General features: G+C 40.6%; 1 protein-coding gene across 2 annotated transcripts in view; it reads left to right on the forward strand.

Moving 5' to 3' along the window:
* Window positions 1–20592, forward strand: part of cacna2d4a (calcium channel, voltage-dependent, alpha 2/delta subunit 4a) — a 151747-nt gene that overhangs the window by 8522 nt on the left and 122633 nt on the right. For both annotated transcript variants that reach the window (XM_033614501.2, XM_033614502.2), the window contains exons 3-12: window positions 266–347; window positions 5486–5602; window positions 5781–5840; window positions 8270–8432; window positions 8521–8652; window positions 9112–9172; window positions 13911–14061; window positions 14862–14936; window positions 19113–19202; window positions 19356–19469. In XM_033614501.2, coding sequence (XP_033470392.2) covers window positions 266–347; window positions 5486–5602; window positions 5781–5840; window positions 8270–8432; window positions 8521–8652; window positions 9112–9172; window positions 13911–14061; window positions 14862–14936; window positions 19113–19202; window positions 19356–19469 — 1045 coding nt within the window. The remainder of the gene's footprint in view (window positions 1–265; window positions 348–5485; window positions 5603–5780; window positions 5841–8269; window positions 8433–8520; window positions 8653–9111; window positions 9173–13910; window positions 14062–14861; window positions 14937–19112; window positions 19203–19355; window positions 19470–20592) is intronic.

The raw sequence follows: 20592 nt of genomic DNA on the forward strand, positions 1-20592 counted from the left end.
TGAAGTAATGGTTTTGTAATGATTTACAAATCATGTAGTAACGCTTTACTATCACTATCACTGCTAAGCAACAATAATCTTGTGGGTTGCCATGATGTACAAAATCCCTAGACTGTATGGCTGCTTTCCGTCCATTCAAGGGCTGCATGTGTTAGTGTGCTTTACAAATAAACCTGCCTTGTCTTTTTATTATTGCATTGTTTTAATAAACATGATTTGAACAGCTTTGATTATATGTCACTGACTATGTTTTCTCCATGTACAGGGTGCAGAAGTGGGCTGTGTCATTTGGCAAAGAGATAGCTGCCCTGTCTGCCAGATACTCTGGAGCTAAACTGCTACAGAAGGTAAGAAATCACACACAAATACACACACATATTTATTCACTTTTAGTCACAAGAATGTAATGATCATCAAATGTATGATTCAGTGCTAAAACTTGAGGCAGAGTTGATGCAGTTTCATATGAATTCACATGAACAGCTGCAGACACACATAAATATGTACTCAAACAGAGGTGTAAATATAGACAGTGCAGGCAGGACTGGGACCCCTGGGTTGGAGGGGATCGTAGAGAGAGCAGGTCCTCGCAGTGATTCTGCGTTCAAAGAGGAATGATAAAAAAAATAAAAATATTAGTTTAAAAACTGTGCCATTTGCTACATCTGTCCTCAAAGGGCAAACCCATCTTCAACATGGTTTCCTTTTTTGTTTTTCAAATAGTCAGAAGCTACCTTAAACAAAATTATACACTTTTTCTATATAAGCTATAAAATCCATAGATATACTATAAAAACTATTTATTCAAATGATTCATTTTGTATTTCACTGATATTTTTTTGTGAGATAAGCAATAATGATTGCTGTGTAATATGTATGTTGATGTTGTCTAGTGTGCATCGGGGCCCGTTGTAACTTCCTTACGCCACTGCACACAAACTTTAAATTTTTCTGAGGCATCTTAGTTGAGGTGAATTAAGTTGCACTACTATACACTGTGTTTCAGTAATTTCCCATTTCAGATCAGATTTCAAATCAGTGATGTTTAGGGGCATGTGGTGGCTGTGGAGGAGATTTAATCCCTCTGACTGATTATCCCTAACATACAGTATATGGCCACACCAGAGAAGGTGTAGAGGAGGTCAACATTCCAGTCTCAGAATATCACCAGCTATCTAAACTAACACAATACAGTTGGATCTCACAATGATTGTTGATCAGAGTGATTTTCCATTGTTTCAAATGTGTTTATTGTGAAGCATCTTTTTTCTTTTCAAAGATAAGAAAACATGGTATTGATATGCTTCTTTTCTATATAAAAGAAACATAATGTCAACAGACATAGGGAGAGCCTACCTATTCATACAATCTATGGGAAGAATCCACTTAATAAGTAACTAAATAAAATGAAATAAAATAAAATAAAATAAAATCAATTTAAATTAAATTAAATTAAATAAGTACATAAATAGAATTAAATATATTGGAAAAACAATTATTCTAACAATGAAAATACATTAAAAAAAATAACAATAATAATATTATATAATTAAAATAGAAATAACAATAATTATGATAGTGATAACAATAATGATATGCTGCTAATATATGGATAAAAATCACCTGCAAAAAATTCTTGCTGACATATCAAGCAGTAATTTTCTCATCATTTCCGCTGCCTAGATGAATAATTTGTTGAGTGAAATCTGAAACACAAACTTAAATGCAGAGACATTAATTCATTTCTTGGTAACTGAGACAGTTGGCTGTACAACACATGACATCATCACATCAGACTGAGACGGGCGGGGTCGGTATCTCCTCCCCCTCTTCTCGGCTCCTTCAGCCAATAGGAGCACGACTGACTGGCACACATTTGCTGTACAACATCTGCACATGGCCCAAAGACCAATGTGATGACACACTTATTTCCAAAGCACACTCACACAATGCACTCACACACATATTCACACATTTTAGGCGTTGACCGTTAAAACCATTTCTGAGCTTTACCAACACGTACAGTACAATGACGTGCTGATGCGCTGAAGCCCATTGAGCTGAGTTAAATTCAACTGTTCATTACCAGAGAGACTCAAGCTGAGGTTATGCTTGTGTGTGTGTCTTTTAGTAATTAGGGTGTGCGGTCTTCCTCTGCATGCCACCCCGTAGAATCCCTAGCAGGCCCGTTCACCATCTGCCACACACACAAACACACACAAACTGTGTTTACAGAGACATGCAACTACTGACCAACTCCCTCTACAGCATGCATGTATCTTTATTTTTGTTTCACCACACATTTCTTCTGTTGTATACCACAAAACATCCACAAATCTAAGTGCACAAATAACAAACCTCCACAGATTTCTTCCAAAACAAACACAGCAGTAGTCATTTGTTGTTTGTGCCTGTATTTTAGATGGATTAACCTCAGATAACCTCGATGCTTCGTTGGTAGAAACAGTTTTCCAGAATAAGAACCATGCACACCACGGAAACAGCAATAACAGCAATGGTATTGTAGTATGAGCTGACATCGTAGTACTGTAGCACAAATACCAGTTGCTGTTGTATCATTAACAGCAGTATTTATATATAATGTGGGTGTACGTCTCCAAGTTGCTCACCTTCTCCTTTAATTTAGTCAGTGATGTGTAAAAAGCGCCCGGTGCATTAGTTAAATCTTGGCAACAAGAAGCCATTAATCACCCACCTCTGTCTAATCGATGGCTTTCTTGCTATCTGTGGAACATTTAGTGACTTTGTCTTCTTGCCTGAGTAAACTAAAATGGATATTGAGTGTGTGAGTTTATGTTTGAAGATAATGCAGAAATTGCTGAAGCTTTACTTTTGTTGGAAAGTTTTTTTTTATAGTTAATAGAGCTCTTTATCATCCTTTCATTCATTCATATCTGTTTGTCTGACTAATCTGACTAATTCAGCCTGGCCGTTTCTCCCTCGTAATGGAAATTGACAAGAATCATCTGTGAAAGTCGAAATAGAGTCTTAATTTGAATGACAAATTGGGTGTGTAATTCTTTTCCCCCAGTCTTCTAAGTTGTCAGAATTTATTCAATAGGCTGCCACAACTTGTAACTGACTTGCTAAAGGGCCTTTCCCCACATGTTAGGGAGTGTGGGAACTGGGTATTTCCATCCCCAAATCAAAAATGCTTATTTATAAGCCTCCGCACAGGTGATAGTCGTGGATGCAGACATTATGCTTTCGGGTTGTCCATCCATCCATCCCAATCTTGTGGACCTGATATCTCAAGAAAACCATGAGGGATTTTCTTTAAATTTGGCACAAACATCCACTTGGACTCAGTGATGAACTCATTAGAATTTGGTGGTCAACGATCAAGGTTACTGTGAACTTGTGTCCATCTCATTCTTGTAAATACAATATATCAAGAAGGCCTTGAGGGAATTTCTTTAAATTTGGCACAAACATCCACTTGGACTCAGTGATGAACTCATTAGAATTTGATGGTCAAAGATCAAGGTTACTGTGACCTTGCATCCATCTCATTCTTGTAAACGTGATATTTCAAGAAGGCCTTGAGGGAATTTCTTTAAATTTGGCACAAACGTCCGCTTGGACTCAATGATGAACTCATTAGAATTTGGTGTTCAAAGATCAAGGTTGCTGTGACCTTGTGTCCATCTCATTCTTGTAATTTATAAACCATATTTCAAGAAAGCCTTGGGGGAATTTCCTCAAATTTGGCAGAAATGGAGGCTCAAGGATGAACTGATAAGAATTTGATGGTCAAAGTTTAAAGGTCACTGTGACCACACAAAACAGGTTTTTGGTTAAAACTCAAGAATTTACAATTATTAATAACATTTCTAAAGGGCTAAAATGATGAAGTGATGACATTGACTCAGAAACAGAAAGGGAGATTTGGTTCAGCACTGTATTCATAACACTAATCTTGAGTGTCCATCTTGAATCTGTGCTGATTGTATAGACCTTCTATGCTGCCAGGTTAAAGATGTGTGAAGCATCCACGATTTAGTACATGTAGCTTGTTCGCAGTGACATCCATACTGGAAGCATTCTCAACTGTCATGAATGCACATGGATGCAAACTGTAACGGCAACTTGACTGGTTTGCAGAGGCGTAAAACCACAAGGTGGTAATTCTAGCTCCTCTTACTTGTAGTGCTGTTTATCAGTTTCGATTGTTTTGGTGTGCGTTGTCAAGAATTAGAGATATCAGCTGTCTCAAATATAATGGAAGTAGATGGCACTCGGCTTGTGGTGTTTAAAGCGCCAGAAAAAATCGGTGACCTTGTCACTCAAGATAATCACAGACCTTGTTGTGAGCTGTTTCATGTTGGAACTACTTTCTTTCTACTGGACTACACCCGCAAACTGTATCACCGCACAGAAGGAAGCGTGCATCTACTCATGGACAAGACGCTCGTGGTTATGACTTTATGAGATGTAAATATTAACGGAGTCCTCCTCATTTGAGCTGTAATGTTAAGTAGCTTAGTATGTTGCTATGTGAGCTAGCAGTAGATGAAAGCTTCCTTCTGCACAGTGATATGGTTGGTAAGTGTATTTATGTAGAAAGAAAATAATTCCTACATAAATCTGCTCACAACGAGGTCTGCGGATTATCTAAAATACCAGGGTCATAATTTCTTTTTGGCACTTTGAGCACCACAAGCTGAGTCCCATTTAGTTTCATTATATTCAAGAGAAGGCAGACATCTCAGCAACTCACACCATCTGTCTACACTGATAAACAACACTACAGATAAGAGGGAAAATTATGTATAATTGAGTTTGGATGATCTGTCCCTTTAACAAGCCCCTTTTCTGATGAATTTTAATAACCAGTATCACATTGTTAAGGAAGGCTAATTACCTTACTGAAGGTAAAAGGAAATGAGTACATCACAAAAACAAACATTTACTGGAAATCTGTCATCACAACTGATGCTTTTATTACCAGTGGCAGAAATTAACCTTTCAGTCCACAAACAACAGCGGCACAGGATCTCCTAAATTACATTTATGGAGCTGCTTTAATTTAATAGTGCAGCGAATAAACCCAGCAGCCACCAGCAGCCAGAGAAATACATCACAAAGTGCACAGATGTCAGTCAGGAGGCACAGAGAGCAGTAGATGGTTTTTCTTACAGCATCACTCTGTTATATTGCAGATTAGAGAGGGGGTCTGGGGAGGGGATGAAGTCAGGGCTTGACCCCCGTCTGTAGTGCAAACTGTAAATGCTATGTGTGTGCGTGTGAATACTGTAATACCAGGATCTCTTCTCCATTATGTGTATTTTCCATTGTGAATGTGAACAAGACATTACCTAACTTCTAAATCCAAAGATACAGCATCAGGCGTCATATCATGTCATAATCCTTACTAGCTGTCCTTTGTTTTATCGACTGAAGAAGCTCACGTGACACTCTGTAAAAAACTGTCGCTAATGAGCCAACTGTGTCTGTTTTAAAGAAATACAAGGATGTCGAGGGCGTGGTGAAGATAGAGGAGGTGGACGGAGCGGAGCTTGTCAAAAAGTTTGCTGAGGAGATGGAGGAGATGCTTGGGAGGAAGATGAAATCTGTGAAGGTAATATTATGATACATTCTGTTACAGCAAACACAAACTTAATGCTAACCAGTTTGACACGAGCTTTTCTGTAGTCATGACCTTGTTTAAACAATAATCAGATGAAAAATTGTTGCAGGTTTAGTGTTTTCTTTCGTGGGCAGAGTGTGACCTTAACCTGCTGTATTTTTTATCACAGAGGTTAGCAGAAGCGGCAGAGGATGCTGACCTTTACCACGAGTACAATGAAACACTGCAGGTATGTGACAAGATGCTTTAATACAAGGACAGTAATCCCTGTGACTCCCTGGCTACAGAAATACAATGCATCCTTTAGCACCTGAAAGAGCTGCATAGGGCTTTCAACCAACTGCAGTGTAAATGTCATGACCCTGTGTTTTTGTTCATATTCTGTTATCTTGTGGACTTTGTTGGATATTTTTCTGTTTGTGTTCCTTGTTTCATGTTATCCATTCATGTTTGATCTGTTTCCTGTTTTATTTTGTAGATTCTCTCCTCATGTGTCATGCCTGGTCTTACTTCCTGTTTTCCCTGCCTGTTTTCTGTCACACCTGTCTCGTTGGTCCTTCCTTGTTCCCAGAATCTTCCCTTCACACCTGTTCTGTATTAGTCCTGTTTGCTCCAACCTAGTGTTTGCAACCACACCCTTGTTGGAAGCCAATCCCCAAAGACTGTGTTGTTCTTGTGATTAGTTTTCTGTGTATATATACCTGTGTATTTCCCTTTGGTCCTTGTCGGTTTGTCTGCGTTCATTCCTGTGCTCATCCCTGTGTTATTGGTGTGGTTCCCTGCCCTGTTTCCTGCCTGGTGTCTTGTGTTCTGTTTGGATTTTTTAACCTGAGTTCATCGTATTATCCTGGTTGGTTTTCACTTAATTTGGTTCTTCTGTCATTTGGACTTTCTGTTACCTTCCTGTTCTGGATGTTTTTCATCTGCTTTATTAACCTCAAACCTGCCTTCCGCTCTGCATTTGGGTCCTCCCTGAACTGATTTATGACAGTAAACCCATCTGCTTATAAAATATAGATGTAAAGCACACCAAAAATTATAATGAGGTGATAATCACTGGCAACAGACTTGATTGAAGAAAGCAAGTGTTGCACACTCTGGCTCCATATGCTTGTTTTAAATCTTGATTACGTTTCAGCCTTCAAGATCAACAAGCATACCAAATATACTCATCTGTGTCATCTTAAGATGTTTAGAGCAACAGACGCAGTATAAAGAGTGCAAATGTCTGTTTAGAGGAGGTGGGAGGGAAAATGAATCAGTCCAACAAGCACAAGACTTTGACCCAGGAGACCAGTGTTTCTGTCCCGTGTGAAACTAAAAGTCAGTGTTTATTACAATTATTTTGTTGCATCATTTGTTAGTCATATGAGTCCTTGGTCAGTCCTTAGTCAGTCATTATTCTTCAGTAACAAGAGTCATGTGAGTCAACTGACATGACTAACATGAACCACAATGTTTTCCTAACCCTAACCAAGTAGTTTTGTTGCCTAAACCTAACCCCCTGCATCAAGATACGACAATGAGGGGTCTCCTGGCACCATTAAAATGCGTCAAAATATGACTAGCAGTAATCTCAACAGCGTGATCTCATCGATCACGTTGTTGAGATTAAAGTCATACATTTTTCAAGAAAATTTCTGTATGAAGAGCAAAAGTCCATGCAAGGGAAAAAGTCGTGTTAGATGAATGGGTCGAGCACAGTGCTTTCACCCCAGAGATGGGGGTTGGGGTTTTTGTCCCATGTGAGTCAATGGCTGATTATTTTCAGACTTAAAGGCGCTGTATGTAAGAATGTGGCCAAAACGGTTACTGCACTCAAATTCAAAATACTGCCGCGAGCCGTGTCCGCCCCCCCTCCCCTACAGATTCGAGGTTGCTGGACAGCAGCACGCTGGAGACTGATTTGTTTGCCCACGGGCGGCTGCTGTAGCAGGGCCGCATTGCTGCGTCCTTGATCTTCGGTTTTCCAGCGGACCGTTCAAGCAAGTCCAGCTTCTCTGCTGCTAACGCTGCTGCCGGGATACAGCTGAGGAGAAGCCGGCTGCCAATGCTATGTACCGGGACACTGCTAATGCTGCTTGCTGTGCTGCTGTAGCTCAGTCGTAACTGTAACTGATGCTGAGACTCTACTGACTGCGTGACTGGTAGACAGCGGTGGGTGGCGCAACAGGCCAAAACACAAATTCAAAATATAAACATGATTTGCGGACTGTAAAAATGTTTTTTAAATGCGAATATTCTGGCCGTACTATTGTTGTCTGTGAGGTCAGTATGTTATATGAACATTATTCCTTAGTCTCTGTGACATATTAGAATGATTTTACGAGTATTTGCTTTAGATTTCTTACATATAGCTCCTTTAACTGTCTTATTATTTTCAGGTTTTAGAATATATAAAGCTGCTGAATGAAAACTGTGTATACACAAACTTTAGCAGAATAGCTGAACAGGCCAGTTTGTGTTTTGTCATATTTTGACGTTGCTACGATGCAGAGGAAAACCATCCAGTTAACCAGGTAATGTCCTGGATGTTGGCATAACTTCCATTATGAGGCTGTTTCTGAACCATAACAGGATGTCCTGATTGGACGTTCAAATAACGGTCATTCAGTGTCTCAATGTTATTCATCCGTCATCCTCTACTGTTCTGTCTAGTTTGAATACTATAACTCCCTGCTGATCAACACGTTGGATGAGGATGGGAATCCAGTGTCGCTGGGAGGAGAATTCGCTCTGGAGAAAAATGAACACTTCAATAGACTGCCAGTCAACACCCAACAGAGCAACATACAAGTTCCCACTAATGTTTACAACAGAGGTACAAAAGCGTGGACACACACATTCACACTGTACATCCATGATTGCTGGTAGAATATCAATTTAATTCTTTGTCTTTCTTTCTATAGATCCAGATATTCTTAATGGAGTCTACATGTCTGAGGCTCTGAATGACGTGTTCATTGACAACTTCCAGAAAGATCCGACCCTTACTTGGCAGTACTTTGGCAGCGCTACAGGCTTCTTCAGGCTCTACCCAGGTGCCTACACACCCTACAATTAGGACGTCCTGCATGCTTGCAAAGTATCTTCAGTTGCACATTTCTCCTGTGTCGGCACATAACAGAGCTGTAGACAAACATTCAGCTAAACAAGCCAAACGGTACACTTACCCAGCAACTGACGATGCAGGAAGCTGTCTGTCAAACGTGATGACTCAGTCTCAGCTTCAATATGGCTGCTGGTGAATTCACTCCTGTGTGTATCCATGTGTGTGTGTGTGTGTGTGTGTGTGTGTGTGTGTGTGAGTAATTAGCAGAGGATTTGTGACACAGCTTGTTTTACTCATCCGCGACCTCATCCATCTCTCCCTCATTTGACAATCTGTCACTATCCATCCATGCATCCATTTGTTCATCCGTCCAACCAACCAGGCAGCTGGGCAGCAGTCCTGAGCTCCTGCGTTTGTTAAATCTCTCTATCGTTCTCTCTGTCTACAGGGATCCAGTGGACTCCAGATGAAAATGGTGTGGTCACCTATGACTGCAGAAACAGAAACTGGTAAGGCCATGCTCCTATCAACATCAGTTCTACTCCCTTATCGATGCCTTTTGAGTGGTCGTAGCTCTCAGTATTGTTTGTAGGTGGACAATAGTGTCTCTCAGCACAGCCTGAAGCCCCCAAATCCCAGGTTTGGGCCATTGCACTCCAATCCAGCAGTCGTTGGGTGCCAGTAGTAACTATGGCTGACCATCACTTGTTTTTTTCAGTGTCTGGCACCAGTCTGCCCATGTCCGTGACTGAATGCCCAACTGAGCATGTTGAATCAGCTGCAGAGGCAGTCAGTCTCTCTGATTAGTTGTTCAGCCTCCTGAATCAGTGTCTTTACCCATTAAGTGCAGTTTATCCTTATTTTTGCCTCCAAGTGCTAAGTGTTTAAGTTGTGTGAAGTTATGTGGTTCAACACAAAAGCATTTTATTAGTCAGCCTTTGTCTTGACCTTTACCAGTAGATGAAAGGGGCAGTTCACCCCGCAATCAAAAATGCATATTTTTCCTCTCACCTGAAGAGCTATTTATCAGTCTAGATTGTTTTTGCGTGAGTTGCAGAGTGTTGGTGATATTGGCCGTCGAGATGTCTGCCTTTTCCTGAATATAATGGAACTAAATGGCACTTGGCTTGTGGTGCTCAAGCACCAAACATTACGTTGGAAAAATTCAACAGCAATTTCTTTCCAGAAATCATGATACATTACTCGAGATAATCCACAGAACTTGTTGTGAACATTTTCACTCAGTAAGGACTACTTTCTTTCAACCAAACCACACCTGCCAACCATATCACCGGTTTGTAGCTCAGTAGAAAGAAAAAGGTTCCTACATGAAACCGCTCACAACCATGTCTGTGGATTATCTTGAGTAACCAGAGTCTTTTTGTCATATGGACTCAAATGTCCTCAAATCAGGTCCGGAGGTCCCGGACATTGTCCAGAATGTCTCTTTCTCACTTGAAGCACACAGCAGCAGACACTGTTTGTGTCAGAAGCATTGTCAACCACTGGAAATACTCAGTGTGGTTTAGGGTAGGGGTAGTGCCTGGGTTGAGCTTGCAGGACATGATGAGGATTATGCTGCAGCCATGTAGACGGTTTGTAATTTGGTCATAAACAACCAAATCTTTTCCATTTCCTTGAATTTATTCAGCAATTTCGACTTTAGCCCTTGCCAATAGAAGTTCCCGCATCTCGTCATCTCTCCAGCTAGACATTTTCACTGCCATCGTCATGTAAATTACCCTTCTTTTTCACCCTCAGATGTTTTATCTCAGTTTCATGCAAGCTGCATTAAAGAAACGCCATCAACAGGCCCACTCAATTGTAGTGAATTCTCAGGACGAGTACCTGGTCCATTCAGACATGGGCTCCATCAGGCATTACACAGACTTTGTACTAAGGAGTTGGCAGGGTAAAGTCTGTTTAGTGTCTGATCTAATTGATTCAGACATTTGAGTTCTCTCAAACAGATCCTCTGGGTAATGTCTTTATAATTTCTGGTTTGCATTTCATGTGTGAAAGAGGTTCGGGTCATGATTTCTGGAAGGAGACATTGCTATTGAGTTTTCTGAGTATATTTTTTGACGCTTTGAGCACCACATGCTGAGTGCCATCTAGTTACATTATATTGGAGAGGGGGCAAACATCTCCACGGCCAATATCTGTAACACTCTGCAACTTACAGGAAAACAATCTAGGCTGATAAATAGCACTACAGGTAAGAAGAAAACTACGTACTTTTGATTTTAGGGTGAACTGTCCCTTTAAACCCACACTATTGTTTAAGAGAAGATAGTGAATAGAGAGAAAAAACAAAGGTTTGACAGAGGCACATTGCCTTTGGTCTGTTTAGAGGCAGGCAACTCTGTAGCAGCACAGTTGGTCATATGGAGTAACAGGTGGGTGAGTCAGTGCTCTCATCAGTTGTGGCCAACAAATCAGTTCTTCTTATCAACACAGAGTAGCTCTCTAACCCCTGTTACCTTAGTGCACAGCTGTGGGTGCTGTCTGTGTCAAAGACAGCTGTTTATACAGCACTGGCACAAGACTAATGCCAGTTTGACTTGTCAGAGTAAAGGCACAGGTGTTACTAATGACATTTTCAATGGCTCTGTTAGATTCAAGTGTCCCAATAAACCATTACAGTGTGACAGTGTGGCAGCCTGTTCAATACCAGGACCCTGAAACCCATTGTTAATTTCATTATTTACACCTGTGCTTTCTCTGTGACATGTCAAAATGTCATCCCTGTAAAAGGTCTCTCAGGTACAATAACAGTTGAATAGCTGTTTAATGACAGCAATTCCAGGAACTGTGTCTGGTCCTCAAACAGGACATACTGTTTCCTGGAAGGTTGCACATCTCGGCTGCCGTAGGGGAAATCTCATTCATGCTAATGAGCTTGGAAAATCAAGGGATGATGATAAGGAGATGAAGAGACGCATGGATGGAAGAACTGAGGGACAAATAAAAGGATAAGGCTTAAACTCTGTCCGTTCTGTCTGTTAGGCAGGTAAATAACAAAGTCTCCGCTCATGCCAGAGTGTTGTTTGGTTAATGCTGTTGTTCTGGGCAGTATAGAAGGGTTATCAGCATGATGTCAGAGCAGATAATTATGACTGGTCGAGAAAAAAAATAGGGCATCAAAAGGGCATAGACGAGGCTACTGCCATGGGCGTAGGTTTGATTTCAACATTGGGAGGGCACATATGAAGCCGGGAGTCTGGGCGTCCTCTCGCAGAAATGTTTTGATGTCAAACACTTCATTTCCTGCATTCTGGTGACTTTTTATACACCAATGTCTTTATTTATGTCAGACATGTCCAAAGTCTGGCCCGGGGGCCAACTGTGGCCCACAGACCAATTTTAATTGGCCCTCGGCTTGACTTTCAAAATATACCATATGTGGCCCTTTACACAATAACAGTTAATCGAGCAAGATCACTTCGCATTTTTACCCCACCTCACAATGATAGGACTATCATACAGTTTGTAGACAGGCATCAAGTAGTAATAAATCATTAAAAGATAAAAAAGGTTGCATTTGTCTCACTTTTTTTTAAACCCATTTGATGAGAGAATCAGTTGGCCCCCAGATATTTTCACATTATTTTAAATGGCCCCCATTCAAAAAAGTCTGGACACCCCTGATTTATGTCCAAGAAAACACAAAATCCTGGTGGCAGGTGAACCTTTTGCATCTGTCAGAGGCCTTCTGTCTTGTGGCGGTGGGACACAGCTGCGACAAGACAGATGAACGGGGTGCGCAGAATCATTTCATAACTCAGATAACTACGTTCACCGGGTCAGATAGTAATATTCAGGTGCATGATGAAGAAGAGGAGGAGGATGTGGACTGCGCTCAGTCGACTGCCGCTTCATGCCGCTACGGTACCAAATGTAAGACAAGGAGGGAGTGATGACAGGCAGATAGGTAACTCCAGTGGAGAGAGGCAAAGGAGGAAATGTGTCTTTTTTATTTTGTCACATATTGCAAATTTTCGCAATGACTAGAACAGTAAAACGCACTGAAATCAGTGTGCAAGGTTTCTGTGTGAAAGGATTTTTTTCAGATGACGGATTTAAAAAATGCATCCAAAAAAAATGGACTCAGTGTGCAAAAGCCTTTAATCTTTTGTCCTCCTTAAGTTGGAGAAATTACCTCTTTAAACGTGCAAGTGGCACCTATTCATGTCAATGACGCATTCATTCATTTTATTTAATTTATAATTGGGCTTTATCATCCCATATGTGCTGTCATGTTACAATGTATCCTCATACAGTGGTTCGTATAATATCTAACAAATTAACGCCCCACAAATGGCATTGTCATGTTATGAACATAGTGTAAAGTTATATAAGTTAAGTTTAGGAAAAAGAGACATGGTGATGATGTGCCTTGCAATAACTCAAAGTTCACTTGGTGTCACACGGAACACAAACACCGGTCTCCTGGGGGAAAGTCCTGTGTTATTAGCCTTCAAATAGACCCATCTGCCAGACATTATTCCAACTGGAGCATGCCTTCAAGTCCTCACATTTCTTGCTTAAGGATTCCACCGTAGCACAAAGCACCTTGACATTAACTTGGAGGCTAGTTAGCTGGTCATCATGCTTGTTAGCTGAGCATTCCAGGTTTGAAATAGTCCCATCTTGTGCAGCAACTTGTTCCTCTAGGGGTCTTAAAGCTGTTGTCTCTTTTTTCTTTACAGTGTCTGATATTATAGACTCAAACTTCGGTCCATAAGTTGTCCATTGTGTCCTTTTTTTTTTTTTTTTTAAGATTATTTTTTTGGGCTTTTTTTGCCTTTAATATACAGGACAGTGTGAAATGGAGAAACAGAGAGAGTGGGGGGGACGACATGCAGCAAAGGGTTGCAAGCCGGAGTCGAACTCGCGACCGCTGCGGTGAGGCATCACCTCTATACATGGGGTGCCGGCACTATCCACTAAGCTACCGATGCCCTGTCCATTGTGTCCTTAATGCAGCGTAGCATACAGTAGCTTTGTTAGCATCCGACTTGACACAGCCTACCACTGCTAGACTTGACAGTTTTTTTGGCAGTTTTTTCCTCTAAAACTTGCCATTTTTCAGACAAATGGCCCCAAAGAATGGAATGTTGTGGTGCAGACATGTCCTCAGCATCCCTGGTGTAAATGACACCTGTGGTTATAATAAAGATAAAGTCATCACTGCTTCCTACCTCAACTCTTGTCTCTTGTCTCTTGTCAACTTTGTCTTTCTAGGTATATCCAGGCAGCCACTTCACCTAAAGATGTGGTTATCGTGGTGGATGTCAGTGGCAGTATGAAGGGACTCAGAATGACCATAGCCAAACACACCATCAATACAATCCTAGACACGCTGGGAGAAAATGACTTTGTTAACATCATAGCTGTAAGTACACACACACATGATTACACACAACACAGACACACATGAGCAGTCTAAGTCCTGCCTAGTGTGCCGTTGAGATTAACACAGACGAGCTAACACACAGGTACAGCTCAGAGACCAAGGGGAAAATACACAGAAACAGTCACACGCATGCGGACAGGCACAAATACACACATCAAACATTCAGTTCCCACAAGGCTTTTCACTCTTCAGTAACATCAAAGCTTAAAAATTCATTTTGTTTTGGGGTTTTTCAGGATTTTGGCTGCGTGTAGCCCTGCAACCACAAATCGGTGTAATAAGCATGGTTTATCCTGGTATTACTGTGTGTGTAATCATACGCCTCTTGCAAATCCGCTGCCCTTAAGCTGTTTTTACGCAGAATTTAAAGCTACACTCCTTCCGATGAAGTGACCACACTGCAAAATCAGTGCTAGAATGAGGTATCCTCAATCGGTAAAAGGGTTTAAATCCCACTTCCTTGTAAGTAATAACATCATGTAAACTGACTTGACTATTACCAGTGGGCATTTTCACATTTCATCAGTTGATGAAATACAGCGCTCAAAATTTTAACTGTCATATATGCAGTAGTTTCTCTGATAGAGAATCAGTGCAGCGATCTCTCTTTAAAAGTGTAGAGCTATTATGATATTAACGGACTGATTGAGTGATTGATTTGAGGGTAGTAAAATACCAATTACTCTTAATTACCACCTGTTACAAAAGATAATCATGTTGACTGCTGATCATGCGGATCACTGATTATATTCAGCTACATATTTGCTTTCTCTCTTCAGTACAGTGACTATGTTAGCTACGTGGAGCCCTGCTTCAAGGGCACGCTGGTACAAGCTGATCTGGATAACAGAGAGGTAACACACACACACACACACACAGAAGACACAGACAAGCTAGACGGCTAATTATTCACTTAACCTCTGCTAACCTATTAATCATATGCTGTTATCTCACTAATCCTCTGAAGACATTATGCTGTCATCACATCACAGTTAAAACATCACATAACAGTGAATGTGTGTTATCAGGATTCAACCTGTCTGTTGGAGGATTTAGTGATGAAACTTGAAGTTCATGTTCATGTGTGGTAAAAGCGCTCCACTTGTGTTTTAGATATTTCTTCCTCTCTCTTCCACTTCAGTCTTTGTCGTCTCTCTCCATCCCCTCTTCTTCATCTCCTTCTCAAAGCCACGGCATTTTTCTTCTCTTCCACTTTATATCTCTCATCTCACTCTCTTTTTTGAGTTTACATTTACAATACCATCAACTCCTTATCATCCAGATTTCCTTCTTTTTCATCTGATCATCTTTTTCCACATTCTGTAAAGACCATGTTTACATGCACAAAATATTCTTTTTTTTGCGCTGATTCTAATAAAGACAATATTCCTAGTAAACTGTTCACATGATTAATGAAAATGAATATTCTACTTACATTCCTGTTTACATACAGCTATACATACTCCGATTAATGAGCCCTGACATGTCATTTATCACAAATATGTAAAACAAAAAAGTTGGAGCTGCTTGTTCCGAGTTTTCCACGGGTGGTGGACTTTTTTTGACCATGCGAACACAGCCTCGTTCTTTCATTCTTTCATCCACTCTCTTGAAAAAGTCGGCATTGTAATATTTGCTTATATCCAAAAACCTGCTGATATCCAAGTCTTTAATAATGTCTAAAAGAAGGTTTGTTTCTTCTTCGGACTAGAAATGTGGGCTTTTCTCTTGGGCATGCATCTCTACTCAGTGTTGCAAACTGTTGGCTAGTTGATTTTTGTATAATGTGTCCTTGACAGTGCACAGAGATGACCATAAACAGGCAAGAGGCCGCTTGTCGCAAACTGTTAGAAACCCCAATTAATGCACTACATGTCTAAAGAATGCTCCTAAAACCAGACTAATACCAGCATTACCCACGTGGCTTAATCGGAAAATGCTTCATTTAGAAAAAGCCCTATCCAAAGGGAATATGCTGTCAATATGACTCGTTCCAAATTCAGAATATTGTCATACTCTGAATAATGATGGAATATGAGTGTGCATGTAAACATTGTAAATGAGTTAAATATTCAAACCCTAGACTTTTTTATGTCTGCACCACTCCATCAAATGGAAATATGCTCGATGTCCTGTGCAGAATTTTTCATACATTTTCAAAAAAACATTATGTGTTATTCATATACAAATTAAGCCCGACATATTAGGTATCTTTGAAAACTTTGGGTTCGCTACATAAAACAAAGTTCTGTCAGTTTCACCAATGTTTGGCTGCATGGCATGCGTTTGGGGTTTAAGGGGTTAATATTGTTTCCCTGCTGCTTTCTTTTATTTTCTTCCCTTCATCTGTTCTGCTGTTCTTCATATACCAACACCTGCTCAGTCTGCCTGTGTGTGTGTTTGTGTGTTATGTGTTGGATGTGTGCCCTACTTTCACTCCCCTTCACATCATCGCAGATCAGGTGAGGTCGCTGGCCGCTGACAATTTTTAAGTAGGTCACATGACCTGTCAGCAAGGGATTTGATTGGTTTAATGCCCAGAGAGGCAGGCTGTCACAGAATGGGCTTACAGATGTTGGCTGACATACTTACGCATAAAGTCATGTTGGAACACAAACACATTTCCAGAAAGAAAATCCTCAGTTTTGTGGCTCTTATATAAGATTTCCTACCTTCTCAGAAGGCTATTTACATCATTTACTCCCACTGTTACTCAGAATGAGTTTTCCCAAACTTTAAGAAACCAGTGTGTATTTCTTTAAATCAGTTTTGTCAAACATTGGGCAGCTGGCTCACTGACCAGGGGTACTCAAGTTTTAAGAAGAGGTACACCAGGCCCCCCCAAAGAGTCCAAATGGTAGCTGTAGGTTCCCAGATTCTCTATGATTTTTAGGTCATGATTAAAATCTACATATTTAGATACCGACATTTAAATTCTAAATCACCATTTGAATGCTGCACAGCTTTTTTTTCCATTTGGGTTCTTTGTGCATGTCTATTCATTCTGTTTAAACCTGGTATTTCACAGTTGCAGATAAAGATAAGGCCAAACTGATGTTATAAGTATTATACTATTTGTAAAATTAGATTCCGGTGGTGGCTGAGTAATTGTTTCTGACTCATGTGATCCAAATTAGTGATGCGCAGGTCAGGGTTTCTTAATTCTCGCACCCGCCCAACCAATCTGCGCCACCCAAACCTGACCCAACCCATAAACTGCCAACTTTATGCATTATATAGCACATTTATCAGGCTTGAGGACTGAGACAAGGACTGAGACTGTGTGTTTGAGAGAGAGAGAGTGCAGTGTTGTCAAGATACTGGAATTTTTAACTTTGATACAATACCCTGAAAAAATATCAGTATACAGTCCTTGACATTGACAGCGTAAAATTAAATTTTTTATGAAAAGATAAATATAACAAGGCATAACAATGACTACTTATCTTTTCTTGGTTAGTAGCAGAAAACAGCAGAATGACTGTAGTAAACATTAAAAATAAGAGAGCACCAGAAAGTGCAGCTGGTACTGGTGTAACGATACTGTGGAAAAGGAGTAATAAAACTGTTTCAAATATTCAGAATTGATATATAGTTATTGTTAAATCGACAGCTTTTAAAGAGAGTGACAGAGAGAAGAGAGGAGAACGTGGAAGGTGGACTATTGCAAGCAATGTTTCTGTACGTTATTATTGATTTACTCAGAACACTGCTTTGTATCCTGCTCTACCCACTAAGCCTACGCTACTCACTGAGCCAACGGGCACCCCCTGCTTTGTATCTTTTTGGCCCGCTTGTCTGAACTCGTGACATTTACCAGTAAGATTACCTAAACCTAGCCCAACCCCTGGGTCAGGGGTAGGCAACCTGTGGCTCTGGAGCCACATGTGGCTCTTTAGCCCCTGTCCAGTGGCTCCTTGAGCCTTTGAGAAAAGAATTCTATGGAAATTCATTCTATGAATCCAAATGTTGCTGAACCTCGATAACAGTGGCTGGTTAGCTATGGATGCCAAATCCAAAAAAGTAAATTGAATAAAATAGAGAATGTAGTAGTGCGTGGACAGATTTGTTTGTTCTCACTGCCAGCTCTGCAAAATTTAAGTACCAAATAATCATAAATAGTGCCCTGCACAGTGTCCACCTTGTGGTAAAACATATTAACAAATGCTTATTTAGACCGTAAGTATACGCTAATTTAGACTTAATAGGCTATTTACCTTGATGATAAGGCTCAAACATGTTTTGCGGCTCCACACAGATGTTTTCAAATTATTCTTGGTCAAAAATGGCTCTTTTAATGGCAAAGGTTGCAGACCCCTGCCCTGGGTTAACCAACGTTACACACACCTGTGTTAACTGGGCAGTCTAGCAGCATTGTAACAGCACCATTGATTACATTTGTTCATTAAAGAAAGTTGATTTAATAAAAGAGACTAACTCAATTAAACAGATGAATCACTTTATACAAACTGACGATTTTTATTTGGGATAGCGGAGGGGGTGATAATGTCATAAAATATGATGACAGGCATGCAAAGCTTGATTTGGAAACCTAAAAGCTTTTTTTAAAAAAACATTTTTATGCATATTTAAGCAATTTATCCCATGGTTATTGCAATGTGCAATAATAAAAGAACATGCTCAGCAGGTGTCAGTTTAATTTTTTTGTACAATACACAGTAATAAGTAGATATATTTTGTCAGAAGCCCCATGAAGTCTATCTATGGTCTGCACGGTGGTGAAACCTACAACAATGTGGCCATTCATCATACTGTGTGCGGGTGTGTCTGTGTGTGTTCGTGTTGATTAATCCTGATTACCTCCCGGTGTTGTAGTGACTTTGCTGTAATTGGTCAGTGTGCCAGGGAGCCGGGGATCATCCCTCCTCTACACTCTTTTACTCACTCCCTCATGCTCTCTCCCTCTGTCCTCCTGTGGTGTCCTGCATTCACCAGCATTTACCAACAGGATAACATGCGCAACTTACTGATGATGTCTTTTTGGTTATTTGTTGTTTGTCTCTCTCCAGCATTTCAAGCTTTTGGTTGAAGAGCTTCATGTCAAAGGCGAGGGCAAAGTGAATAAGGCCATGAAGGAATCTTTCAAGATTCTCAACGAGGTTTGTGCCTCTCTGTAACAACCACAGCAACAGCTAGGTCACAATCCACAGGTCTCCATCAGCTGATTTCTTTGGTAGAAATATCCAAGATCAAGTATATTGTGTGTGGGTGTGTGTGTGTGTGGGTGTGTATGTGTATGTGTGTGTGTTTAGGCTACAGCGTTGGGCCAGGGCAGCCTGTGTAACCAGGCCATCATGCTGATAACAGACGGAGCCATGGAGGACTTCCAGGATGTTTTTGAAGAGTTCAACTGGCCAGAACGACGGGTATGACACACAAATACACACACAAGCATAAACAACCACATGCACCAGTGAAGTGTACTGTAAGCACACAAACATGAATCATTCACAGTGTTTATTTAAAAGAACAGTGTGTAAGATTTAGTGAGATTTATCTAGCAGTAAGGATTGAAGGTTGCAACCAGCTGAAACTTCTCTAGGTAAGAATTCCTTCTGTGTTCTTTGTTCAGGAGGTTTTTAGCAGGAGCAAAAGTACCTGCAGGAGGAGGTCTCTTCTTCTCCAAAACACATGGAATCAGTAATTTCAACTGGTAAAAAACACTGGATAAAGCACTTAAACGTGTTTCTCTGATGCTGTTCAGCATGCCGGAGCACCTGCAAATGTATGCTTCCATTTTTTTCTCTGATATTTTAAGATTGGATGTTAAGGAGGTTTTAACTGGGTGTCAGATCATTCACAGATGTCTCCTCATCTCCAAAACAAACAGACCTGGTGATTAACTGGTAAAAACACAGAATAAAGCAATTTCACATTTTTAAAAATGTCGTGGCTTTCCAACACTCTCATCACAGAGGGGCTGCTAAGTACTATGGCTGACACGAAAACACAAATGGTTTGTCCATTCTGGGCAACCTAGTCTCGCTCCAAAGTTGTTGAAATCCAGGGCTTGGGCAGTGACTTGCGGCGTCAGACACTGATGAAAAAGCTGTCCTTAAACGTCAGCATGACGAGGCTGGTCGCCATTGTGGTTTAATTGCGCTAGGCGGCATCATGGGGAAACATGGCGGTACATGAACGAAAGATGACAAAAGTCCTAGTAGGGTGGGTGGGAGGGGTAGTGAATGGGTCCAACAAACACTGACCTTCGCCAGGGAGACCAGTGTTTTTGCATCCCATAAAACTATAAAGCCAAACCCTGTTCTTTTTTCCTAAACCCAGCCAGGTGCGTTAGTTTTTGAAGGCAAAAAACCCATCAATTTGCAGTATTTTACTGACGTAGTGCATTTATTTTGAAAGAGACTGCATGTAAACTGTAAATTTCCTGTGAAAAAGGAAGTGTATTTTGATGACCATGACCAAATATCAATATGTGACGAGGTCGGAGGAAAGATTTGTTGTTCTGGGCTTCTATAGAAACATAGTGGT

The sequence above is a fragment of the Epinephelus lanceolatus genome, chromosome 23, assembly GCF_041903045.1.
Source record: "Epinephelus lanceolatus isolate andai-2023 chromosome 23, ASM4190304v1, whole genome shotgun sequence".
In the NCBI taxonomy this organism is placed as follows: Eukaryota; Metazoa; Chordata; class Actinopteri; order Perciformes; family Serranidae; genus Epinephelus; species Epinephelus lanceolatus.